This window comes from Geotrypetes seraphini, chromosome 10, assembly GCF_902459505.1.
Source record: "Geotrypetes seraphini chromosome 10, aGeoSer1.1, whole genome shotgun sequence".
Taxonomy (NCBI): domain Eukaryota; kingdom Metazoa; phylum Chordata; class Amphibia; order Gymnophiona; family Dermophiidae; genus Geotrypetes; species Geotrypetes seraphini.
This window is the reverse complement of record NC_047093.1, coordinates 52,264,452-52,285,206: the sequence shown is the minus strand read 5'-3', so window position 1 is coordinate 52,285,206 and position 20,755 is coordinate 52,264,452. Positions and strand designations below refer to the sequence as shown.

The following is a 20,755-nucleotide window of genomic DNA, read 5'->3' as shown; positions in this document are numbered from 1 at the left end:
TTATGTGTGTTAAGCTAGTTTTGAATGTTAGGGTTTTATGTTTTGCCTATGTGTGGTTTTTTGCAACCTGAATAGATTTTTTGGATATGCGGGATATAAACGTTTTAAATAAATAAATAAACGTAGGCATCGCTAGGCGCCACTCTGAGTTCTGTGTGGGACTCTTATAGTGATTATTATTTTTTTTAAAGTATCAATTAACTTCAATAGCATGATCAATTATCGTGCCATTTAAGCTAATTGAAACAATTTGGGTTGCGTGCAGATTTTAGGCATTGCTAGGCATCCACAATTAGGTCACTGTTTATAGAATCCGGCCTTCTGTGCTGTGTCTTTGTCCAGGAAGGGCCAGCATTTATTTCCTGCTGGGTCACACTATATCTACAGAGCAGTGGCACAGTAACAGGTGGGTCCAGATGGGCAGACGCCTGCATGTACAAAAACTGAGCATATGCAGAGGGCCAACGTCAGCTCTGGGACACTGCTGATGGATGCTGAGTTTGGAAAGAGTTCCGGCCGCTGGAGGGGGTCTTCAGTTGGTGGAGCTTGAGGGTCCCCACCAGCTCAGGTATTTATATTTTGCATGGAGGGGGGGGGGGGCTGCTGGGGATATAGAATGGGGAAGGGTAGAGAGTGGAGGAGAGTGGGGCAGAGAGAAAATTGAATGCCCACCCAAAATTGCTATCTAGCTACACCACTGCTATAGAGGAATCAAGCTGCCTTCTTCAAACATAAGATTTCTCTGATCTCTATCAAGAGGGAAACACTTAAGCATCTTTACCAAGGGCAAGGCATAAAGACACTTGCAGTAACACATAAGGGCATCCATCCACCACAATGACTTGTGCAGACTTTACCCTATTTGCTGCTGGACTGATGAAACAAGGCTCCAGTGCTTTCTGCTGGTATGGCCACCAAGTGCACATGTCTGTTCAATGCATGAATTTGCAGGTCTGCCCCCCCCCCCCCCCACCACCATGGCTCATGCCTGCTGTAGCTCAGCAGGCACACAGGAAGGAAAGGAGATGGCTGAAACTTCTGTGGCATCCCCAAGTCATAGATCAGTAAAGAAAGATGTGCTCCTACAAGAAGACAACTCCGCAATCATCACAACCAGCAAGTTACTTAAGCCCAACCACCACGTCTGTAGTGGGGGTTTAAAAAGAAGAAAAAATGGAGTGTGGGACAGGGAGAATCCACAAATTTTTATTTCATAAATATGCAGGTGTCAAGGGATTTTTTTTCCCTCACAAATTGAAATAGAAACGCAGAATCCCTCGGTCTACTCCACTTTGCTCAAAGTAAGCAGGGCGCCAGCTGACAACACAAACTACCTGATCTCTGTGTGCTGTTACAGAAGCCCACTCTGGACTAGTTAAGCTGACAACCCATCCAAACTGAGCTCAGGGGCCCACTCCAAGACCTGGATTAGATAAGAAGTAATGGATTATGTGTCCTGGGTTCCAGAAGTCTCCCTAAGTGAGTCAGCTGCATGCTGGAGGATGTGCTGGCAATGTCAGACCACCATATATGGATGTATGTGTATACAGTACAGATATATTTAATGGCTGCTGTGTGACATGCACAAACTCTCTCAGTATAGGAGTATGTGATGACAGCATGTATGTACATTGCAGACATTCAATGCATGTGTGATTATTTTTATTTACCTCCTTTTTGGAAGAAATTCACTCAAGGTAGTGTACAGCAAAAATAAGCCAAACATGGAGAATTCTAGGGGTAAAGATATTGAAATAACAAATCACATTATGGCAGAGTATGCTACTTACAGTGTCAACACAAATCCCTGATCTGTTAAGATTTCTTTGAGGAAACCGATTTCTCAAAAGAGTTTACCGTAACTAGCTCAGAGGCAATCACTCTAGCGGCTGTGTGTCTCAATGGAATAGCCCAGGGGAACCGAGTGGCTTTATCTATTATAACCAAGATGTAAAGGAACCTCTGGGATATCCTTACCAAAGGTCCCACAACATGAAGTCAGAAAAGGTGCCTGAAAAAAATCTCAGCTAGAGTATTTGTGGGTAAACAAGTCCTGCTGCAACACATGCAGTTGGCCTTAGTCCTTCTGTGTGACTAAAACATAAGAATAACCTTACTGGGTCAACCCAATGGTCCATCAAACCCAGTAGCTCATTGTCACGGTGGCCAATCCAGGTCACTAGTACCTGGCCAAAACCCAAGGAGTAGCAATATTCCATGCTACCGATACAGGGCAAGCAGTAGCTTCCCCCATGTCTTTCTCAATAACAGACTATAGACTTTTCCTCCAGAAACTTGTCCAAGCCTTTCTTAAAACCAGCTACACTATCCAATCTTACCACAACCTCTGGCAATGCATTCCAGAGCTTAACTATTCTCTGAGTGAAAAAAAAAAAAATACTAAATACAGTAGTTTGTTGATTCTTCCAGGAAAGGCTTAGAAGAAGAGCAAGCTTCTTTATTATACCTAATGGTATGAGCTGGTTTTTCAGCTGATGTTTCCTCTGCAGTCCCTCGGTACTTTTGATAATGGAGGTCTCTACACTTACATCCACTTCCTTCATTAGATTTGTGAAAGCAATAGCTCCTATTATGTTTCATTTCCACTAATGTGTGGCACAGTCATTTAAGACTCAGTTTCCAACTCCCTCTTGGAATGTTCCTGCCAAGAACATCTGCACAACAGCTGGAACTGAGGGAGGCAGCTGTCCTTAGAGCTCACAGTTCCTCTGACCTGCTCCATTTGGAGAACTCCTGTGAATCAAAGTTGATCAATCAGCAGTGGAGAAAGAAATAACCTCCCCCCCAACCCCCCCTACTATATCACCAAAAGAATATGGAGATCCAAAAAATTGTGGACTAAATAATTAATTAATCTATTGTTTGACGTTAATTCAATCACATTTACCTTATGGGATTATTTCCAAATCCTTTTCAAGTTTGTGTACTTGTTGTTATGATGAAAAAATATGAATAAAAATAAAGTTAAAAAAAAAAAAATGAATACGGAGATTAGGACTGTTATGTTGAAGAAACATAGTACCAGTCACTACACCATCCCCAGAGTGCACCACACAGAGCACCTTTTACCACAGTCCTCTTCCCTCAATACTGGACTACAACAGAGCACCATTGACCACAGTCCACCACCACCAATAGCGAACCTTTCACTACAGGACCCCCTCCCCCCACTACAAGTTCCACTGCCTACTATTCAAAGCTATAAACAGAGACAGCCCTACCTACTGGAACACCAGACTAACTCAATTTGCCTCAACCAGACACAGGAGAACCCACACACCAACCAAAAATGATGGACCATTGGGTTGACCCAGTAAGGTTATTCTTATGTTTTAGTCACACAGAAGGACTAAGGCCAACTGCATCAGGAAGAAAAATGTATGACAACCTACTGGCCACTGGAGCAGCGAAACTGGACCGACAACTCACCAATTTGCTGACTTCGACCACAGACTACAAAACCTTCAAAAAAGAAACAAAAACCCTACTCTTCAAAAAAAAAATACATAAAACCAATAGTATAACACAACCAAACATACTCCGAACTCCTCCTGCAATACCAACTATTCATTAGCAAACCAGAAAATGTTCAAACTATTCCCTAAGTACTTCTTAATATCTTAACAATTCATATGTAATCCGCCTTGAACTGCAAGGTAAAGGCGGAATAGAAGGGGGTAGGGTCCATTAGTGATTTCTATTAGAAATCACTAATGGACCCTCCCCCCTCCTCCAGTATTGCACCACACTGAAGAACAATACTGTCCCCTTAGCAGTATGCACTGGAGGTGTTTTGTCTGCCATCAGTGGGAAGGGGTAAAACACGGACCTCGCGGATCTAAACCCGCACGTCCTTAAAATTCCGAGGTCCGTGCCGATTGTATTTATTTTCTGGCTCTGACAGACCTCAGTGACAGTTTAGTGCTGACGGATCAGTCTCAGCATAGGGAAGGAAAAGTATTAGGATCCGTCAGCGCTACAATGTCACTGAGGTCTGTCAGAGCCGATTTACTGGGGCTACAGGAAACCAGTTTAAAGGATTCGTTTTAGAGCCGCTCCAGCACTAGCACTAGTCTCTGGCTCTGACAGACCTCGGTGACATTGTAGCGCTGACGGATCCTAGTACTTTTCCCTCCCTATGCTGAGATAGATCCATCAGCACTAAACTGTCATTGAGGTCTGTCAGAGCCAGAAAATAAGTACAATCGGCACGGACCTCAGAATTTTAAGGACGTGCGGGTTTAGATCCGCGAGGTCCGTCAGGTCCGTGTTTTACCCCTTCCCGCCATCAGTTAAAAAAGAGGCTCCATCACCCAGGGCTCCTTTTACAAAGATGTGTTAGAGCCTTAATGCGCACACTAATCCGGTGCATGTGCTAAGAACGCTAGCACACTTTTGTAAAAGGAGCCCTCAGTGAGCCAAACCCTGCTACCGCAAAATAATTTAAACAAGGGGCCCCTGAGAATACCCTCAAATACATCATGAATGCATTTTTATGAGTTTTCAGTTTATGAGCACCACGGTCTACTGATTTTGCCTTTTGCACACTTAGATGAAAACAGCTTTGTTGGAGTTATTTGCAGTTAAATATTAAAAGCAAATGGCATTCCTGAGCAACCTTAGCTCCTCTCCTGATGCAGTTTCCAGCTTCGGAAGTGCGAGATGAATGTTGATCCTCCACCTTTCTATTTTTTTCTATTTTACTTTTCATGTTTCACCAAAATCACCACATTAATACAGCATAGAAAGTAAAGAAAAAAACCCAGTACACAGACAGTACTTATATCTAACGTTATCATACAGATACTGATATAATTATAGAAAAACTGCCATGTCAGGGCCAATTCCCCCTCCCCTTCCCTCTACCAATTCAATATTATGAACCTGAATGGGTTGGAGTTGTTTCTATCAAGCCCAAAGGAAGGAAATTATGATCCTCTATTGTGTGCTGACAAGGCTTTCTAGCTGGTGTAGGGATTCCATATTTTCTGTATTCTCACTCTTCTATAGTTATTACAGTAAGTGAGATCCTGGGGATGTGGTTTGGGAAAAATGGAACAGCCCGGAAGTTTATTAATGAATTAATTAATTAAATCAATTTCTATTACTACTCTACTACTTATCATTTCTATAGCATTGCTAGACGTATGCAGCGCTGTACATTCAACAAGCAAGAGACAATTCCTGCTCAGTAGAGCTTACACTCTAATTAAAACAGACAAACAGTACAAATAGGAATTAGAGAATTTCTCACAGAGGGAATGATAAAACAGACATGAGTTCTTTACAACTGAGTGGGAGTTAGGAGTTAAAAGCAGCCTCGAAAAAGTGGGCTTTTAGCCTAGATTTGAATATTGCCAGAAACGCAGCTTAAGTGCTGACGCAGGCAGTCTGTTCCAGGCATATGGTGCAGCAAGACAGCAGGGACGGAGTCTGCAGCTGGCAGTAGAGGAGAAAACCACAGATAAGAGAGACTTACCTGATAAATGTAGTTACCGTGGAGGAGTATAAGGAGAAACAAGGGAGAGGAGATATTGAGGAGCTGCAGAGTCAATAAGAGGAGTTTGAATTGTATGTGGAAATGGATAGGGAGCCAATGAAGTGACTTGAAGAGAGGGGTAATGCGAGCATAGTGACAATGGTGGAATAGTCGTGTAGCAGAATTTTGAATGGATAGAAGGGGGGAGAGATGGTTTAGTGGAAGCAGTGGCGTAGCGAGGGTGAGAGGCACCCCTCCTCCACCCTCTTCTCCGCCTCCACCTAAGCAGGGTAATCTGATACAAGTGCGTTCTAAAGCGGAGGTCCCACCTGGGGTGCCACTTGAGCAGCTAGCTTTGCTCTTAGGTGTGCAAAATGTACAGAAATAATGGTAAATGACGCAAATGTTTTCCCAAAAAATGATTGTTTATTAATTATCAAAAATATCTATCACAAGTTTATTTGCATCATGGGAATTATTACAGAAACCATCTGCTCCATCCTACCCCTTCTACATGTGCCCCTTCTCCGGTACCTCTTTAATGTTCCCAGCACAAACAGCAACCCCAACCTGCTGCTTGTGCCAGCGTCAGCTCTTCCTCTGATGTCACTTCCTAGCCATGGGACCAGGCAAGGGAAGCAGCTTGCACGCGCAGCAGTGTGGGAGCAGGGAAGGAATGGGGGGGTTGGAGAGGAGGACGGGAGCTGGCACCCTCACCAAGACGGAGCCCGTGGCAGACTGCCCCCTCTCCCCCACCTCCCCCCCTTACTACACCACGGAGTGGAAGACTTGCGAGAAACAAGTTGCAGTAATCTAGGTGAGAAGTGATAAGAGTGGGTTTTGGTAGTGATAAGAGTGGGTTTTGGTAGGGTGCTCAGAAAGAAAAGGTTGTATTTTAGTGATATTGTGTAGAAATAAATGATAGGCTTTAGCTATTCTGCTCTATTGTCAAGTTCTGGGTGAATTACATTTAGTTACATAAATTAACATACATAATCAAATATACAAAATAAGAACTCATGACTTTATTTAGTTTTTAATGCCAACAAAAAGTGCAATATAATTTATATACAAATAATGATAATCAACCAAGCACTTATAAACAATCAGCATCTATACAAAAGATAAAAGTTCCCTCCCCCATCCATCATTACCAGCAGGAATAATACCAAAACAAAAGATATACCCCCCTCCCGCTCTCACCTCCCTGGATGTATGGGTGAAAAGCAACGGAAAAGAAAGATAAAGATAGAGGACAACTATAGCAAATCTACAAAAGACATCAATGGACTCCAAACTAATTTGACTATCTTATTATGATCCCAGCATGTCAGCATTCATTTTCTCATATTTATAAGTTAAACATAAGCTCGCCCACCAAAAAGGAAAACTAAGGTGATCCCAATTCTTCCAATTGCGAGTAATCATTTGCATGGCTATCCCAGTCATAATAAGGAAAAGCCGGCATTTATAGTGGGGGGCTTAATATGCCATAAGAACTCATGACAATCAACATATTAAATCATATTTTACTGTACCATCAGCTTTCACCTTTTATCAAAAGAGATAATTAAACTTCGTATGCTTGCTTAAACAAAAGTGTTTTGAGCTCTCTTTTAAACTCTCCAGAATTTGTCATTTTTCTCATCTCAGCAAGTAGCAGTGCCACAGTCAGGGTCCAACAAGATTAAATATCTATGTCCAATATTTCTCTAAACTAATCCAATCCAATCCTTGGTCTTATATACAGGTTATTCCCAAAAAGGGACTCGATCCGGTTCACAAAATTAACCAAAGAGGCAAAGGAGAAAATGATAGGACAAAAAAATTCATCTATTACAGTCCCTTATTTTTCAGTTAAGAATTTCTTAAAAAGATACATCTTCAAAGTTTTTCTAAAAAGTGTCAAAGAAGAGAGGAGTCTAATTTCTGAAGAAAGATCATTCCAGATTTTTATCAAAGCAAATGGCATATAGTGAGAAAGCCTACCTAAGGTTTGAATACCCCTAGTGGAAGGGAATACTAATTTAAATTTATGTATTCCTCTAGATCAGGGATCTCAAAGTCCCTCCTTGAGGGCCACAATCCAGTTGGGTTTTCAGGATTTCCCCAATGAATATGCATTGAAAGCAGTGCATGCACATAGATCTCATGCATATTCATTGGGGAAATCCTGAAAACCTGACTGGATTGCGGCCCTCAAGGAGGGATTTTGAGACCCCTGCTCTAGATCATGGGTGTTAAAGTCCCTCCTCGAGGGCCGCAATCCAGTCAGGTTTTCAGGATGGACCAACACGGCAAAATGTTGCTGATGGAAAAAAACGACAAACGTTCCTCAACATCCGAAGACTAAAGAAACATTTTTTCGATATATTGTTAATTTGATTAGTCAAAGAAAGAGTAGAATCCATAACAAACCTGAGGATTCTGGATGAATTTTCCAATAGAAACATGTGCACTGATCTCAAGGAATGCGATGGTTGATAGATATGCAGCTTAGAAGCAACTATCACAGAAATATGAACAGTTAGTACTTTAAACACTATACAAATGGTCTTTTTATGAAACTGTGTTACGCTTTTTTATCACCGGCTGTGGCGGTATTAGCTCCAATGTTCATAGAATTCCTATGCGCGTCAGAGCTAATACTGCTGTGGTCAGCAATAAAAAAAAGCACATAAGGGGGGGGAGAGAAAGACTTTTAAATCTTATTCAATATTCAGAATGAAGCCAATGCAATTCCTTCAAAATTGGTGATATATGAACAAAACTATTACATCCCACTAGAACTCTTACTACTGAATTTTTGTGCAAAAATGTTTATCACTATCAGCGGACCATTACAGTGGACTCAAGGAAGTTAACCTTAAACTGGGACTGTAGAGATTGTCAATGCTCTTTAAGGGAAAGGTCCTGGTGCTCAAGACCCTCCCCTGGGTCCAGTATGCAACTCAGGCATGGCCTCTGGCACCAGTAGCCAGAGCCATCACCAGGACGGCCTTCCTCTTCATCTGGAGCGTCAGAATATATCAGGTGAAATAAGCAACTCTGTTCAAAGGACACTGGAAGAGGGAAGAAGTCATTGATCATATTGTTATTAATTTGGTGTCTCTTTGGCAGCCATTACCTCAGAACTGCCCTATTTTCTTTTCTCCTTCTCTCAGCTCAAGACCCTACTCTGCCCCTCTATTCACATGAAACAAAGCAGCTCAAAAAGAAACCTGGATTATAATGTATCTCTCTGGTGTTTTGGATACTAGGAATCCCGTACAAACAGATCTGTACCATAAAAACTATTGAAGCTATGAGCAACCTTCCAGACACCACCTGCCTCACAGTATGGCAAAGCAGAAGACCACATTTTAAAAAAATACAGATAAAGCAACAGAGAGACATAACATAGATAAAAGTGACATCCCATCCACTGGAAATTCTGCAAACACTACAACATCACTGTACTGGAAAAACACTGGGAGAATTATGGAAAATGAGATGTTATATGAGAACCTGGGACATTCCTATTGAGACCAATAAAAAGCTGGGTGCAAGAAAACCCGACATAGCAGCAAAGGAGAAAAACAGCAGAATGGCATTGATTACAGAGGTGTTGGATCCAAGTGATTATTCTGTGAACCTGATGAAAATGGAGAAGATCCTCAAATACCAAGAAATACAGTCAAAGCCAAAGAAAATGTAGCCAATATATTCAAACATAGGTTTGAATTAAAGCTATAGGTTTAATTAAAAACTATTTTGAAGCACACTGTGACAGGTTGCCTATACACGTTACATCCTCCAGATGGAAGCTCTTTTAAGCAAGATGCAAATACTATGGTGAGTGTTAGCAGTAAATTTGAGAGACCAAAATCAAACTCCACATCTCTGGCTTAGGTGTGAAGTTCATTACTGTCATGGTTTGATTGTTTGCTATTGGTTTTTGCAGCTACCCTTCAGGGGCACATTTGTTGGGTGTTTTTTTTTTTTTAATGCCCGGCCCAAACTATCCCATTTGGAGACATTATCCTCAAGAGAAAATATTGTATTGGTGACTTAAGATCATATGCCCATCCACATAATTTACAATGTATCCAATATGGTATTATTCATTGCTATGGCAACATTTATATACCATAATTATCAACAGAGTTGTACTGTACAAAGGATGTTTCTTACGTAGTCTGGAGGCAGCTTTTCCTAGGCTTTTGCTCCAGATCTCTCTCTCTGTGAAACTTCTGGACCATCAATCTAGAACCCCCAACTATTTTTCCCACACCTGTTAATAAATCCAGATTTTGATGGCCAATGGTCTCTCACTGGGGCTGCCTGTTGTTGACTTGCAGCAATAAAAAACAATTTCCCAAGCCATCAGCAAAAACCAATGAGGACTAGGGCTAAGCGGAGAATGGGTAAACCCTTGCCTTTGTATAGAACCTGCACTGCAGTACTGTGCCCAATTCTGGAAGCTGCACCCCTAAAAAGAGATAGAGATAATGAAGATGGTCCAGAAAACAGCCACCAAAATAATTGCACAGTCTGCCACGTAATCTCTCTCTGGTCAGACTCAAGGACCTATAGAAAGTGAGGGGAGGGGAATAATAGAGCCACTGAAATACCTCACAGGAAAGGGACTTGGGAGTAATCATCCGTGAAGACATGAAGGCTGCAAATCAGGTGGAGAAAGCCTCAACAAAGGCTAGACAAATGCTTGGCTGCATCAGAAGAAGCTTTATCAGCCGAAAACCCGAAGTTATATTGTCATTATACAGATCCATGGTGAGACCGCACCTGGAGTACTGTGTCCAGTTTTGGAGGCCACGTTACCAAAAGGATGTGAAGAGAATTGAGTCAGTTCAGAGAATGGCCACAAGGATGGTCTCAGGACTTAAAGATCTTTCGTATGAAGATCGTCTGAGCAGTCTGCGCTTATACTCGCTCGAGGAGCGCCAAGAAAGGGGGGAGGGACATGATAGAAACTTTCAAGTACAAAACAGGCCGCATCAAGGAGGAGGAGGAGGAAATCTTCACTCTTACGGGTCCCACAGTGACAAGAGGACATCCGCTATAACTTAGGGGAGGAAGATTTCATGGGGACACCAGGAAATACTTCTTTACCGAGAGGGTGATTGATATATGGAATGGTCTTCCACGTCAGGTAGTCGAGGCTAGTAGCATGCTCGACTTCAAGAGACGATGGGACAAACATGTGGGGTCGCTACAGAGGTATGGTAGAGGATAGTTTCTCGAGGGTGGAAGGGATCATGATTGGGCAGACTTGATGGGCCGTCGGCCCTTTTCTGCTGTCATATTCTATGTTTCTATGAACTTGTACTTTTGTCTCTGGAAATTAAACCACAGAACAAGATCATGGAATAAAGCTCAAAGGGGGTAATATTTCTTCACATAAAGGTGGATGGGTGCATGGAATGGCCTCCAGGGAGGATAGTGGAGGCAAAAACAGTAATACATTTAAGAGTCCTGATTTTACTGCACATTGCTATATCCTTTTAGTAAAAGCAGTATATTACTGTAACATAGTAACATAGTAAATCATGGATGATAAAGACCTGAATGGTCCATCCAGTCTGCCTAACCGTGCACACTCTATAAATTAATAATTTAATTTAAGTGGTCCTTTTTCTTAGATATTTCTAGGCCATAAACCCAGAGCTCTGCCCAGTAGTGTGCTTAAGTTCTATCTACTGGAGTCTCCGTCAAAACTCACTCCAGCTCATCTAAACCATCCTAGCCATTCCCAGCCTGACCTCAACTGAATGGCCATATACGAGACACTACTGTAAATTCATAAATGAAATTATAAGAAGTCTGGGACAAGCATAGAGGATGATGGATAAGGGTAAACAGTTTAACATAGTAGGTGATGGCAGATAAAGACCTAAACAGTCCATCCAGTTAGCCCAAGTCACATTATCAATTCATGAATAACATACTTGATCCTGGTCTTTCTTTGCCATTTCTGGGGCAAAGACCATAGAAGTCCATCCACCACCTTAAAACCCACTCCCAATCTATTTTGTCCTACACAAGACACAGACTGTAGATGTTTGCTTGGCACTGGCCTTAGTTCTTCACAGCTGGAGTCACCATCTAATCACCACTCAATGCATTGGCATATCTGCAGTCATTTATGTTGGTTTTTTTTTTAATTTAAAAAAACACAAAAAACAAGAAAGGATGTCACTATAATCATTATAGTATGGAGTTCCTATGCTTTCAGGCAGATTTCTTGGTCACCAGGCTGCCCAGTGGTATAAATTATTAAATGGACTTATTAAAAAGAAATTAAACACTGGTCTTAGAGACATTTGGAGCATTGAGATTAAGCATCAAATTACTGTATCTCAATGGCCACAAATTTGGTCTTGGAGGATGAGATGTACAGTGTCAGCATCTATGAGACAAACTTGTTTTTTTCTGTTACATAGAGCGTTATGGACCCCTGTTCGGTTACAAAAATTGGATAGCTCTAAGTCTAATAGATGTTGGCACTGTCATCTCGAAGCAGGGACTTTAGATCATTTATTATTCTATTGTCCATTTATTATGAATTTCTGGAAATCAATTTGGGACCAAATTAATTGTTTATTAGATAACCCAGTGGTATTATCATATGATACTGTGCTATTTGGTATGGCAATGAGAGCAAAAAGTCAGATTTCTACAAACAATAACAAATTATTACTCATAATGACTGGTGTTGCCATTCAACAAATTACATATAATTGGAAAAACTGGAGTACATTAAATTATAATTTTTGGTGGAATTCCTTATGTCATATATATATATAATAGAGAGATTTCTGGCAATACTGCGGGGTAGTTTCAAGAAATTTCAAGATGTTTGGGAGCCATTAGCAAAGTATTGTATTGATTAGATGAAATTTTCTTTTCCCTTAAATTTACAAGTTCAATTGTGAGGGAAGGGGGGGGGAATTTTATAGTTATGTATTGTATAAGTATTGATTATTTGATAGGTAAGGGGGGGAAGGGTGGGAGTTAAATATTTATCACTGTTACCATTGATGATTATTAAGTGATATAGATATTGTTAATTTGTTTGGACATTTTAGCACACTTATTGTAAGTTTGAAAATGAATAAAGAATAAAAAATTTTAAAAAAAGATAGGATGTCACCAAAATCTATTCAAAAATACACATCCAATAATCCACCCAGCACTACACACATCAATACGATCAAACCCCAATCATACCCAAAATTGGAGAAAAGACTTGTGCCTAATGAGGGTATTTTCAAAATTCCACACCCACATAGACAAACCTACCTCAATATGCAAACATTGAGGCAGGAAGACGCATCCTCGGTCTAAAAAAACTCCAAAGATAAATGGAAAAACTTCTCTTCTAAATAACAGTTGCATAAATTATAAATATCAAAATATAATCACACTTATCTGGAAAACGTTATCTTTGTAGTGCTGGGCTGTAGAAGCAGGAAAAACCTGAAAAGTGGAGCATAAGCTGAGTGCAAAGCGGCCATTCAATCTCCACCGCTTTGCACTCAGCTTATGCGCCACTTTTCGGGTTTTTCCTGCTTTTACAGCCCAGCACTATGAAGATAACATTTTCCAGATAAATGTGATCATATTTTGATATTTATATTTCTGCAACTGTTATTTAGAAGTTTTTCCATTTATCTTTGGAGTTTTTTAGACCGAGGATGCGTCTTCCTGCCTCAATGTTTGCATATTGAAGTAGATTTGTCTATGTGGGTGTGGAATTTTGAAAGTACCCCTATTAGACACTGAGGTCTTTTCTCCAATTTTGGGTATGATTGGGGTTTGATCATATTGATATGTGTAGTGCTTGGTGGATTATTGGATGTGTTGTTTTTTTTATGCCATCTAATTTCTAATTAAAGATCCTCTGTGTTCATCCCATGCCTTTTTGAATTCTGTCACCATTTTTGTCTCTGCCACCTCCCTCAGGAGGGCATTCCAGGCATCCACTACCCTCTCCAAGAAAAAGAATTTCCTGATATTATTCCTAAGTCCACCCACCCTGCAACCTCAATTCATGTCCTCTAGTTTTACCATTTCCCCTTCTCTGGAAAAGATTTGTTTCTATATTAATACCTTTCAAGTATTTAAATGTTTGCATCATATCATTATATTACAGGTACTTTCTCAGTCTCTAGTAGGCTGTACCTGGTGCAAGGGAGGATTAAATGACTTGCCTGTAGTCATAAGAAGCCACAGTGGGAACTGATAGGCATGAAGAGGTGAAAAGCAAGGCCAGAAATGAAGTAGTGTTTTGGCATTCTACCAGCAATAGGAACCAAGATGGGCTTCTCTATTTATCATGTATACACACAGGTTTCTTTCTCTCTGTACCCATGAACTTTTTAAGTGTATTCTCCCTCTCCTTCTTCACATAGCTGTTATCAATGTCCAGCTTTCTCTACATCTCCCTGAAAAATAAAAATATGGCCAAGAGTCTCTAGGAAGAAAGGATTTATCTCCCAATGGATTCCATAGTAGTCTACAGCAATAAAGGATACCTATTCCAGCGGATAACTGTTGTCAAGCATTTCTGATAATGCTGAAAAATGGAAACTGAGGGGATACATTGACAGTGCTGGCAGACCTTTACAACACATTCATGTCTTGCAAGCACATCTTATCACCCGTGATATACCAGTTGCCTTTGTATAAATTAAGGCCCATGATCATAGCGACCGTTCATTCCACCATGTGGACCATTTAGCAAAACTTGCCACCACTTATCCTGTCCCGGTCCCCCTCATGGCCACTCTCCAGTCCAGGACTCTCACAGATTCCGATGACCACTCTGATTTTCTACTCCTGAAGAACTGAGCTTATGGAAGAGTGCAGGTTGTGTTCTTGTTCGCCAGCAGTGGTTGACCCCTGACCAACTCACTTGTATTTCTAATGTGGCCAAGGAATAGGGTCATTAGGATATAGACTTGAAAGAGCGGGACTTAAAAGGGTGGGTCAATAGTGTGGGCAGACTTGATGGGCTGTAGCCCTTATCTGCCGTCATCTTTCTATGTTTCTATGTTTCGCCTCCTGGTACATACTGAACATTCCAAGTCTCACACTTCTGCCTCTACCATGGTGCCACAATTGCATCGCACCTTGTGGCACCTCAAAAAAATGAATTTAATTGTCACAGATGTGATTCGTCATTGTGCCACTTGCATTAAAAATAATCCCTGAGGTACTCGCACATCACTCTGAGTTATTCCCATTCCAGAAGGTCCATGCCGTAAATGTCACATTGATTTCACTGACATGATTTATACATGTAACTTCAAACGCTATTTGCTAGTGTGTGTGTGTGCCCTTTCTCCTGGTGGATTGAAGCTTTTTCCTGCCACTCCGAAACAGCCCAGGAATCATTCCTCTGCATAGAACGATCACTCCACCTATACTGTCTCCAACAATATAGCACTGACCCTCACAAATAAAGATCCAGGAAGAAATCCTAAGAAGGCTTATTCCCTCTTCATTCTGGCAGGATTTGTAGCACTAGATTTCAGGGTGGAAACAGTGCTGTCCTCACATTTTGCTGGCCCTGCTCTTGATGGATTTGGAGGCACTGGGGGAGACATATGATGAAAAACAAACACCGTAGTCCCCTACCTTACTTGGTTCATGTACAATGAGAAGAGGAACATAAACCCACAGAGGTTAAAACATGAAACATATTATCAATCAAGGGAAACCGGAGCAGTCTGGACATGTTTGCTCACTGCGAGGGTTGTCTGACTCACTACAGCAGGAAGATGCATTCCATGCATCACATCATGGGAAGAAGCAGGCTGGTGCTGGGGGAAGAGTGACTGCGGTCCCCATCTTATCCGTAAACAACAGCTGAACAGAAGCTGCAGCCCACTTCAGGGTACTCTCATTGACTGCAGGACGGGGCATACATTTATTGCACGATTAAATATTTCCCTGGTAGTAGAAGCCCAATTAGATCAATCACTTATTCACTGTGTTTTGCTGTCTTCCTTCCGCCTGCCAGTTTCCTTCTGCTCAATTGGGCTTCCATTCAGCTACAGCACCAGAAGCTTTCATTTGCAGCTCTCTGGGCTTTACTCTGCTATTGTACAATCTCCTCATTAATACTGTGGGCCCACAGTCATCCTGACACTTCAGCGACAGTCCTTAGCCTCCGCAGAAGACCTGTCAATGTAGCGCCTAGGGTAGGGAAGGGAGATGTTGCCCAGGCTCCAAGGGAGTTGCAGTGGAGGAAACGCTGGATGCTGCTATCCTAAAAGGATGTGTTTTAAATTAGAGAATGACACGGTGACAAAATTCATCACCGTTCCCGTCCCTGCAGATAACTGCAGGAAATAATCCCATGTCATTTTCTCCCTGAAGCTCCTCAAACTATCCCCCCTTGAAACAATCTACACATTTGCAGACGATATCCTTATCCTCCTCGAAACAGATTCAAACCTTACAAACCTCCAAGAGAACATCACTTCATGCATAACGAGACTTCACGCCTGGTCCCTCTCTGTACAGATGAAATTAAATGAATCAAAAACAAAATTACTCTGGCTCGGCCCAAAACTAGCACACCTGCCCACCCTTTTCACTCTACCCACAGGCCCTGCTCTACACCTTGAGTTCTCAAGCAAGGTCCTCGGCATCACCATCGACTCCTCCCTTTCCCTCAACGATCACCTGAATTCCTTGGCAAAATCTTGTTACTTCAGCCTCCACATGTTGAGGAAAGTTAGATCCTACTTTCACCAAAAACATTTCACCGTCCTTGTACAATCCATCATCCTATCCAAACTCGATTATTGTAATGCCATCTATTTGTGCCTAACAAAAAAAAGTCTCCGCAGACTCCAGCTTATCCAGAATACTGCGGCCAAGCTGATTTTTGCTAAACGCAAATCTGATCACGTCTCCCCACTACTTACCAGTCTTCACTGGCTCCCAGTGCTTTCCAGAATTCATTTCAAATGTTCCTGCCTAGCCTTCAAGATCATTCACGGCATCCTTCCGCCCCTAATCCCTCTATCCTTCCTCGCCCAGACGCCTGCCACCACCAGATCAGCCCACAGACATAAACTATCCTTCCCCTCTCTACACGGCATCCTCCATGCAGGTATACTGGGAAAATCCCTCCTCTCCAAAATCATGGGCCTTTGGAACGATCTCACTGTCCCGCTGCGGAACCTGGGTTCCCTCCAACTATTCCGAAAACAACTGAAAACCTGGCTTTTCCCTAGCATATAACTTTCTCTCCTTCTGTCTACATCCCTCTTGTTATATGCTTTTGTAAACCCTTCTTCTTATTTTTAAACTTTGTAAACCGTGTCGAGCTCCACTTCCGTGGAGATGATGCGGTATATAAACTTAAGGCTTAGTTTAGTTTAGTTTAGTGTCTATTTCAACCTCGGTCCTTCTACACCAGCATTCTTCAAAGCAAAGCTTGTGGGTCAGTGGTTGTGGCCATTCATACTCTGATTCTTATGTGAGCCAAGGATAATGAAGCCATTGTGACATCACTGATGTGACTGGCTCTTAGGCACTGGTGGAATGAGGCATTATGACATCACAATATCTGCTCTGAATACCAGAGACTGTCATTCTGTAGTGTCTGTTTCAACCTCGGTCCTTCTACACCAGCATTCTTCAAAGCAAAGCTTGAGGGTCAGTGGTTGTGGCCATTCATATTCTGATTCTTCCCTCTCTCCTTAAAGAATGACATGAAGATAGTTTCCCGTGGTTATCCGCGGGGATGGGAACGGTGATGAATTTTGTCACTGTGTCATTCTCTATTTTAAATGTAAGGGGTCACAGAACTAAGAATTAAGAGCCACCTTTTTCCTCCTCAAATCTGTAGCAAAAACGGGAGCAAACTATAGGAATTAGAATCACTTCAGAAATGGTTTCTGAATGCAACAAGATCCATCTTCAGATAGTTCTGTCATTCCCACCCTAGCTCCCAGAACCCTCCTCACCATCACCATGACTTCTGCCTGGATTAACCTGTTTAACTCAGGATATTGCTTCATTTATGGATAACACTGCTTGCTGAACTGCACAGTGGCGGGTAAGGGGCCCTTAATGGAAGCAGGAAGAAGGTGAGAGGGGAAATATTTCCCCCCCTATGGCCCAGAAGCTCAGGGGAAGATTAACAACATTAGAAAACTGTATCCTAAGAATCTGAATGTATAGATCTAAGGATGGAAAACAGAACACTGTATATTCCGGGACAGTCCTACAGCAAGACAGCTTATGTCACACCCTGTACCAGCGAAGTGTGGGCAGGGTGCAGTTGGCAAGAGCCCCAGAACCTCAGGTCCACTTCAGGTATCAATAATATTAATGGTGATGAGTACTACTTTATAATATAGACAACAGTGTGACTGGCATACAAAGAACTGAGCATTTCTGCACCCCCCCCCCCCGTACTCTCTCTTGAAACAAAGCACTTATGGAGGAACCCTTTGCAAAATATGTGCCACAGAACAGAAGGGAAAATCCAACCTCATCTTTCAGTCAACATACCAACTCATCTTTTCTCTTTGCTATCTCCTTTTCAAGAAAGCTCCGCTAGGAAAATGGAGGAGCCCCTCCATCTCCCACTAGGATGATATATTCTGATCCCTGACTCTTTGGCCCCGATTCTATAGGCACCAAAAAATCCAGCCCATAGCGGCTGTCAATTTTCAGTTAGGCACTGTTCATAGAATCGCATCTAGCCGGTGGCATAGTATGGGTGAGTAGCACCCTGCCCCCACCCTGCCGCGCCCCCTTCCATTTTTCCGTACCTTTTTAACTTCTCCGGCATGAGCAGCATGCCCACTTTGGTGTCGGCTCACCCTTTGATATCATTTCCTAGGCGCGGGTTCTGGAAGTGATGCAAGAGAGAGCGCCAATGCCGAGGTGGACAGCAGGCTCGTGCCGGGGAAGTAAAAAAAGGTACAGGGAAAGGCAAGAGGCATACGCGGCAAGGAAAGGAGTGAGGGGGGGGGGGGTGCAGAGAGGAGGAGGGGTGCTGCTCCCTTAGCAAGATGGCACCCGGGGCAAACCATCCATGCACCTCCCCTAGTGTCAAAATAGGTGCCCCCTATTTATGCCAGGGTTTTCTTTGCCTAAATACTTGTGCCTAAGTCCATTTTAAGCGCCTACATGGAAAACATGCCCAAGATCTGCCCTTAACCATGCGTACTTTCTGGTCGGTGCCTACCCAAAATCAGTAGGTGCCTAACTAGCAATTATTTAATTTACATTTCTTATATACCACTTCTATTCAAAGCGGTTTACATTCAGGCACTCTAAATATTTCTCCCTATCCGTCCCAGTAAGCTCACAATTTATTTATGGTACCTGGGGCAACAGAGGATTAAATGACTTGCCCAGAGTCACAAGGAGTGGCACAGGATTGAACCCACAACCTCAGGGTGCTGAGGCAGGGGTTCTAACCCCTAGTCCACCCCAACTAAGCTTGTTGTCAGTATCAATTAAGTTAATTAAATTAGGTGCCTACATTGGTTAGGCACCCCGATTTAGGTGCCTAGCTTTAGGTATCTTCTATAGAATCTGGGCCAGATTGTAAATGCAGCAAGGAGCCAGCAGCTCCTTACTCTTCCCCCCCCCCCCCCCCCCATCCCTCCATCGTGCATGTTTAGTACACACATGGAGAGTCTCCAGTGGCTGGGCAGAGGCAAACACCAAAGATCATATTGCAGATCTCACTCTGAAGAAAGCTTCCTTCATGTGCCTCAGCCATCTCTCATTCCGATATTTTTTGTTTTTTATAAACAGACATTTATCTGGAGTATTTTTCCCAAAATATTCAATAAGTTTTATATCCAGAATAAAAAGATAACAGAAGCCAGTTCCCTGTAACATTTACTGAAGCAAGACAACAGAAACAAGAGGAGGATTTATCCATTAAAACAAATCTGTTTTCTCAAGGCTTGGATGTGGCCCTGTGGGAAGATTCTGGAGGCTGAGCACTCAAGACAAAAAAAGGGATGATTGAACGCATTGTCCAAGAAGGAGGATGCATGTCTCCCCCCAGAATAAAATCTCAATCAGCTCACATACACACACAGGGTAGAAAGGAAAGGACTGTTTGCTGTATTTCATCTGATTCACAGATATGAATGCCCATTATTTGCCGAGCCATGGAGATACAAGCACAACACCTTTCTATTCATCTCTTACTTTTCCCCCTCCCCCCTGAGAGAGACTCCATCTATTCACCATCACTCTCAAATCACAGGAGACTCTGCTTATATACCTACATCTCCCCTAACCCCCCTGCTCCCCACAAAAGTCTCTTAACAAACTCCCAGCTCTCAGGGGGACTATACCTTATGTCTATCACCCAGCATCAATGCTAGCACACGAAACTCTTATTCCCACTGTTCCTCATTCCTCCATCTTTAGGCACTGAAAACATCTTTCTGTGTTACTATGTCTCCACGCATGCCACAAACTCAGCAACATTATTACAGGAATTCTAACACACAAGTGTGACCTTTCAAGCAAACAATGGATAAAGCTTGCCATGGAACCACTACTTACAGTATGTTTTCCTGGTCAGCTCTTCCACAACTTCAGGCTTCAGCTTGCTGTTGGATTTGCCCATTGTGCTCTGTCTCCGCTCCCTGTTCTTCCTCACGCTGCCTGGAAATCTCCCAATGTCTTTCCTCTCCTCCAGTTAGCAGAAAAGGAGGAAGAGGAATGGAGGAGGGAAAGACAGTATGTTAGTGATCGTGATCCAGTCTCACTGACAGGGTTTTCTCCATGTCTCCCCCTCTGCGGGCTGCAGTCTTTGGGGGAGGGGATGCCTTTGGATGCAGGCTGTGTCCTTGCTCTTCCCTGCAGAAAGGTGCTGGCTGATGGCCTCAGTACTCCAGGACCGCTTCTCCTCCGTCTCCTCCCCTCCCTCTTTGGCACTGAGCTGCGGGTATGTGTTACTGTTGTTGTCCCTGGTTACTGGGCTCCCTCACACATGCTCTGTTCCTTCCTTCTTCCCTCCCTCACAGGTAGGGTTCTTGCTCTGCTGAGGAGGAGCAGGAGGTGTTAGCAGGAAGAGGCTTCACATAGGCTCAGTCTTTCCTCTTTGTCTCCTTTATCCCTGCACTGGTCCACGCCTTAAAATCCACCAGCCAGCTGCAATGTCACTGACCTTCCCCCCCCCCCCCCCCCCAAGTGCTTTTTGGTTTCTGATATCCTAAACAATATATTAGTTTTTTTGTTTTTTAGAGTGAA

General features: G+C 42.6%; 1 protein-coding gene across 2 annotated transcripts in view; it reads right to left on the bottom strand.

Annotated features, from left to right (window-relative positions):
* Window positions 1-20,458, bottom strand: part of NCS1 (neuronal calcium sensor 1) — a 78,169-nt gene extending 57,711 nt beyond the window's left edge. Inside the window, exon 1 of one of the 2 annotated variants that reach the window (XM_033961352.1) lies at window positions 20,066-20,458. In XM_033961352.1, coding sequence (XP_033817243.1) covers window positions 20,066-20,129 — 64 coding nt within the window. In that variant the 5' untranslated portion in view covers window positions 20,130-20,458. The remainder of the gene's footprint in view (window positions 1-20,065) is intronic. The other variant, XM_033961351.1, reaches the window with a different exon arrangement.
* Window positions 20,459-20,755: the final 297 nt, after the last annotated feature.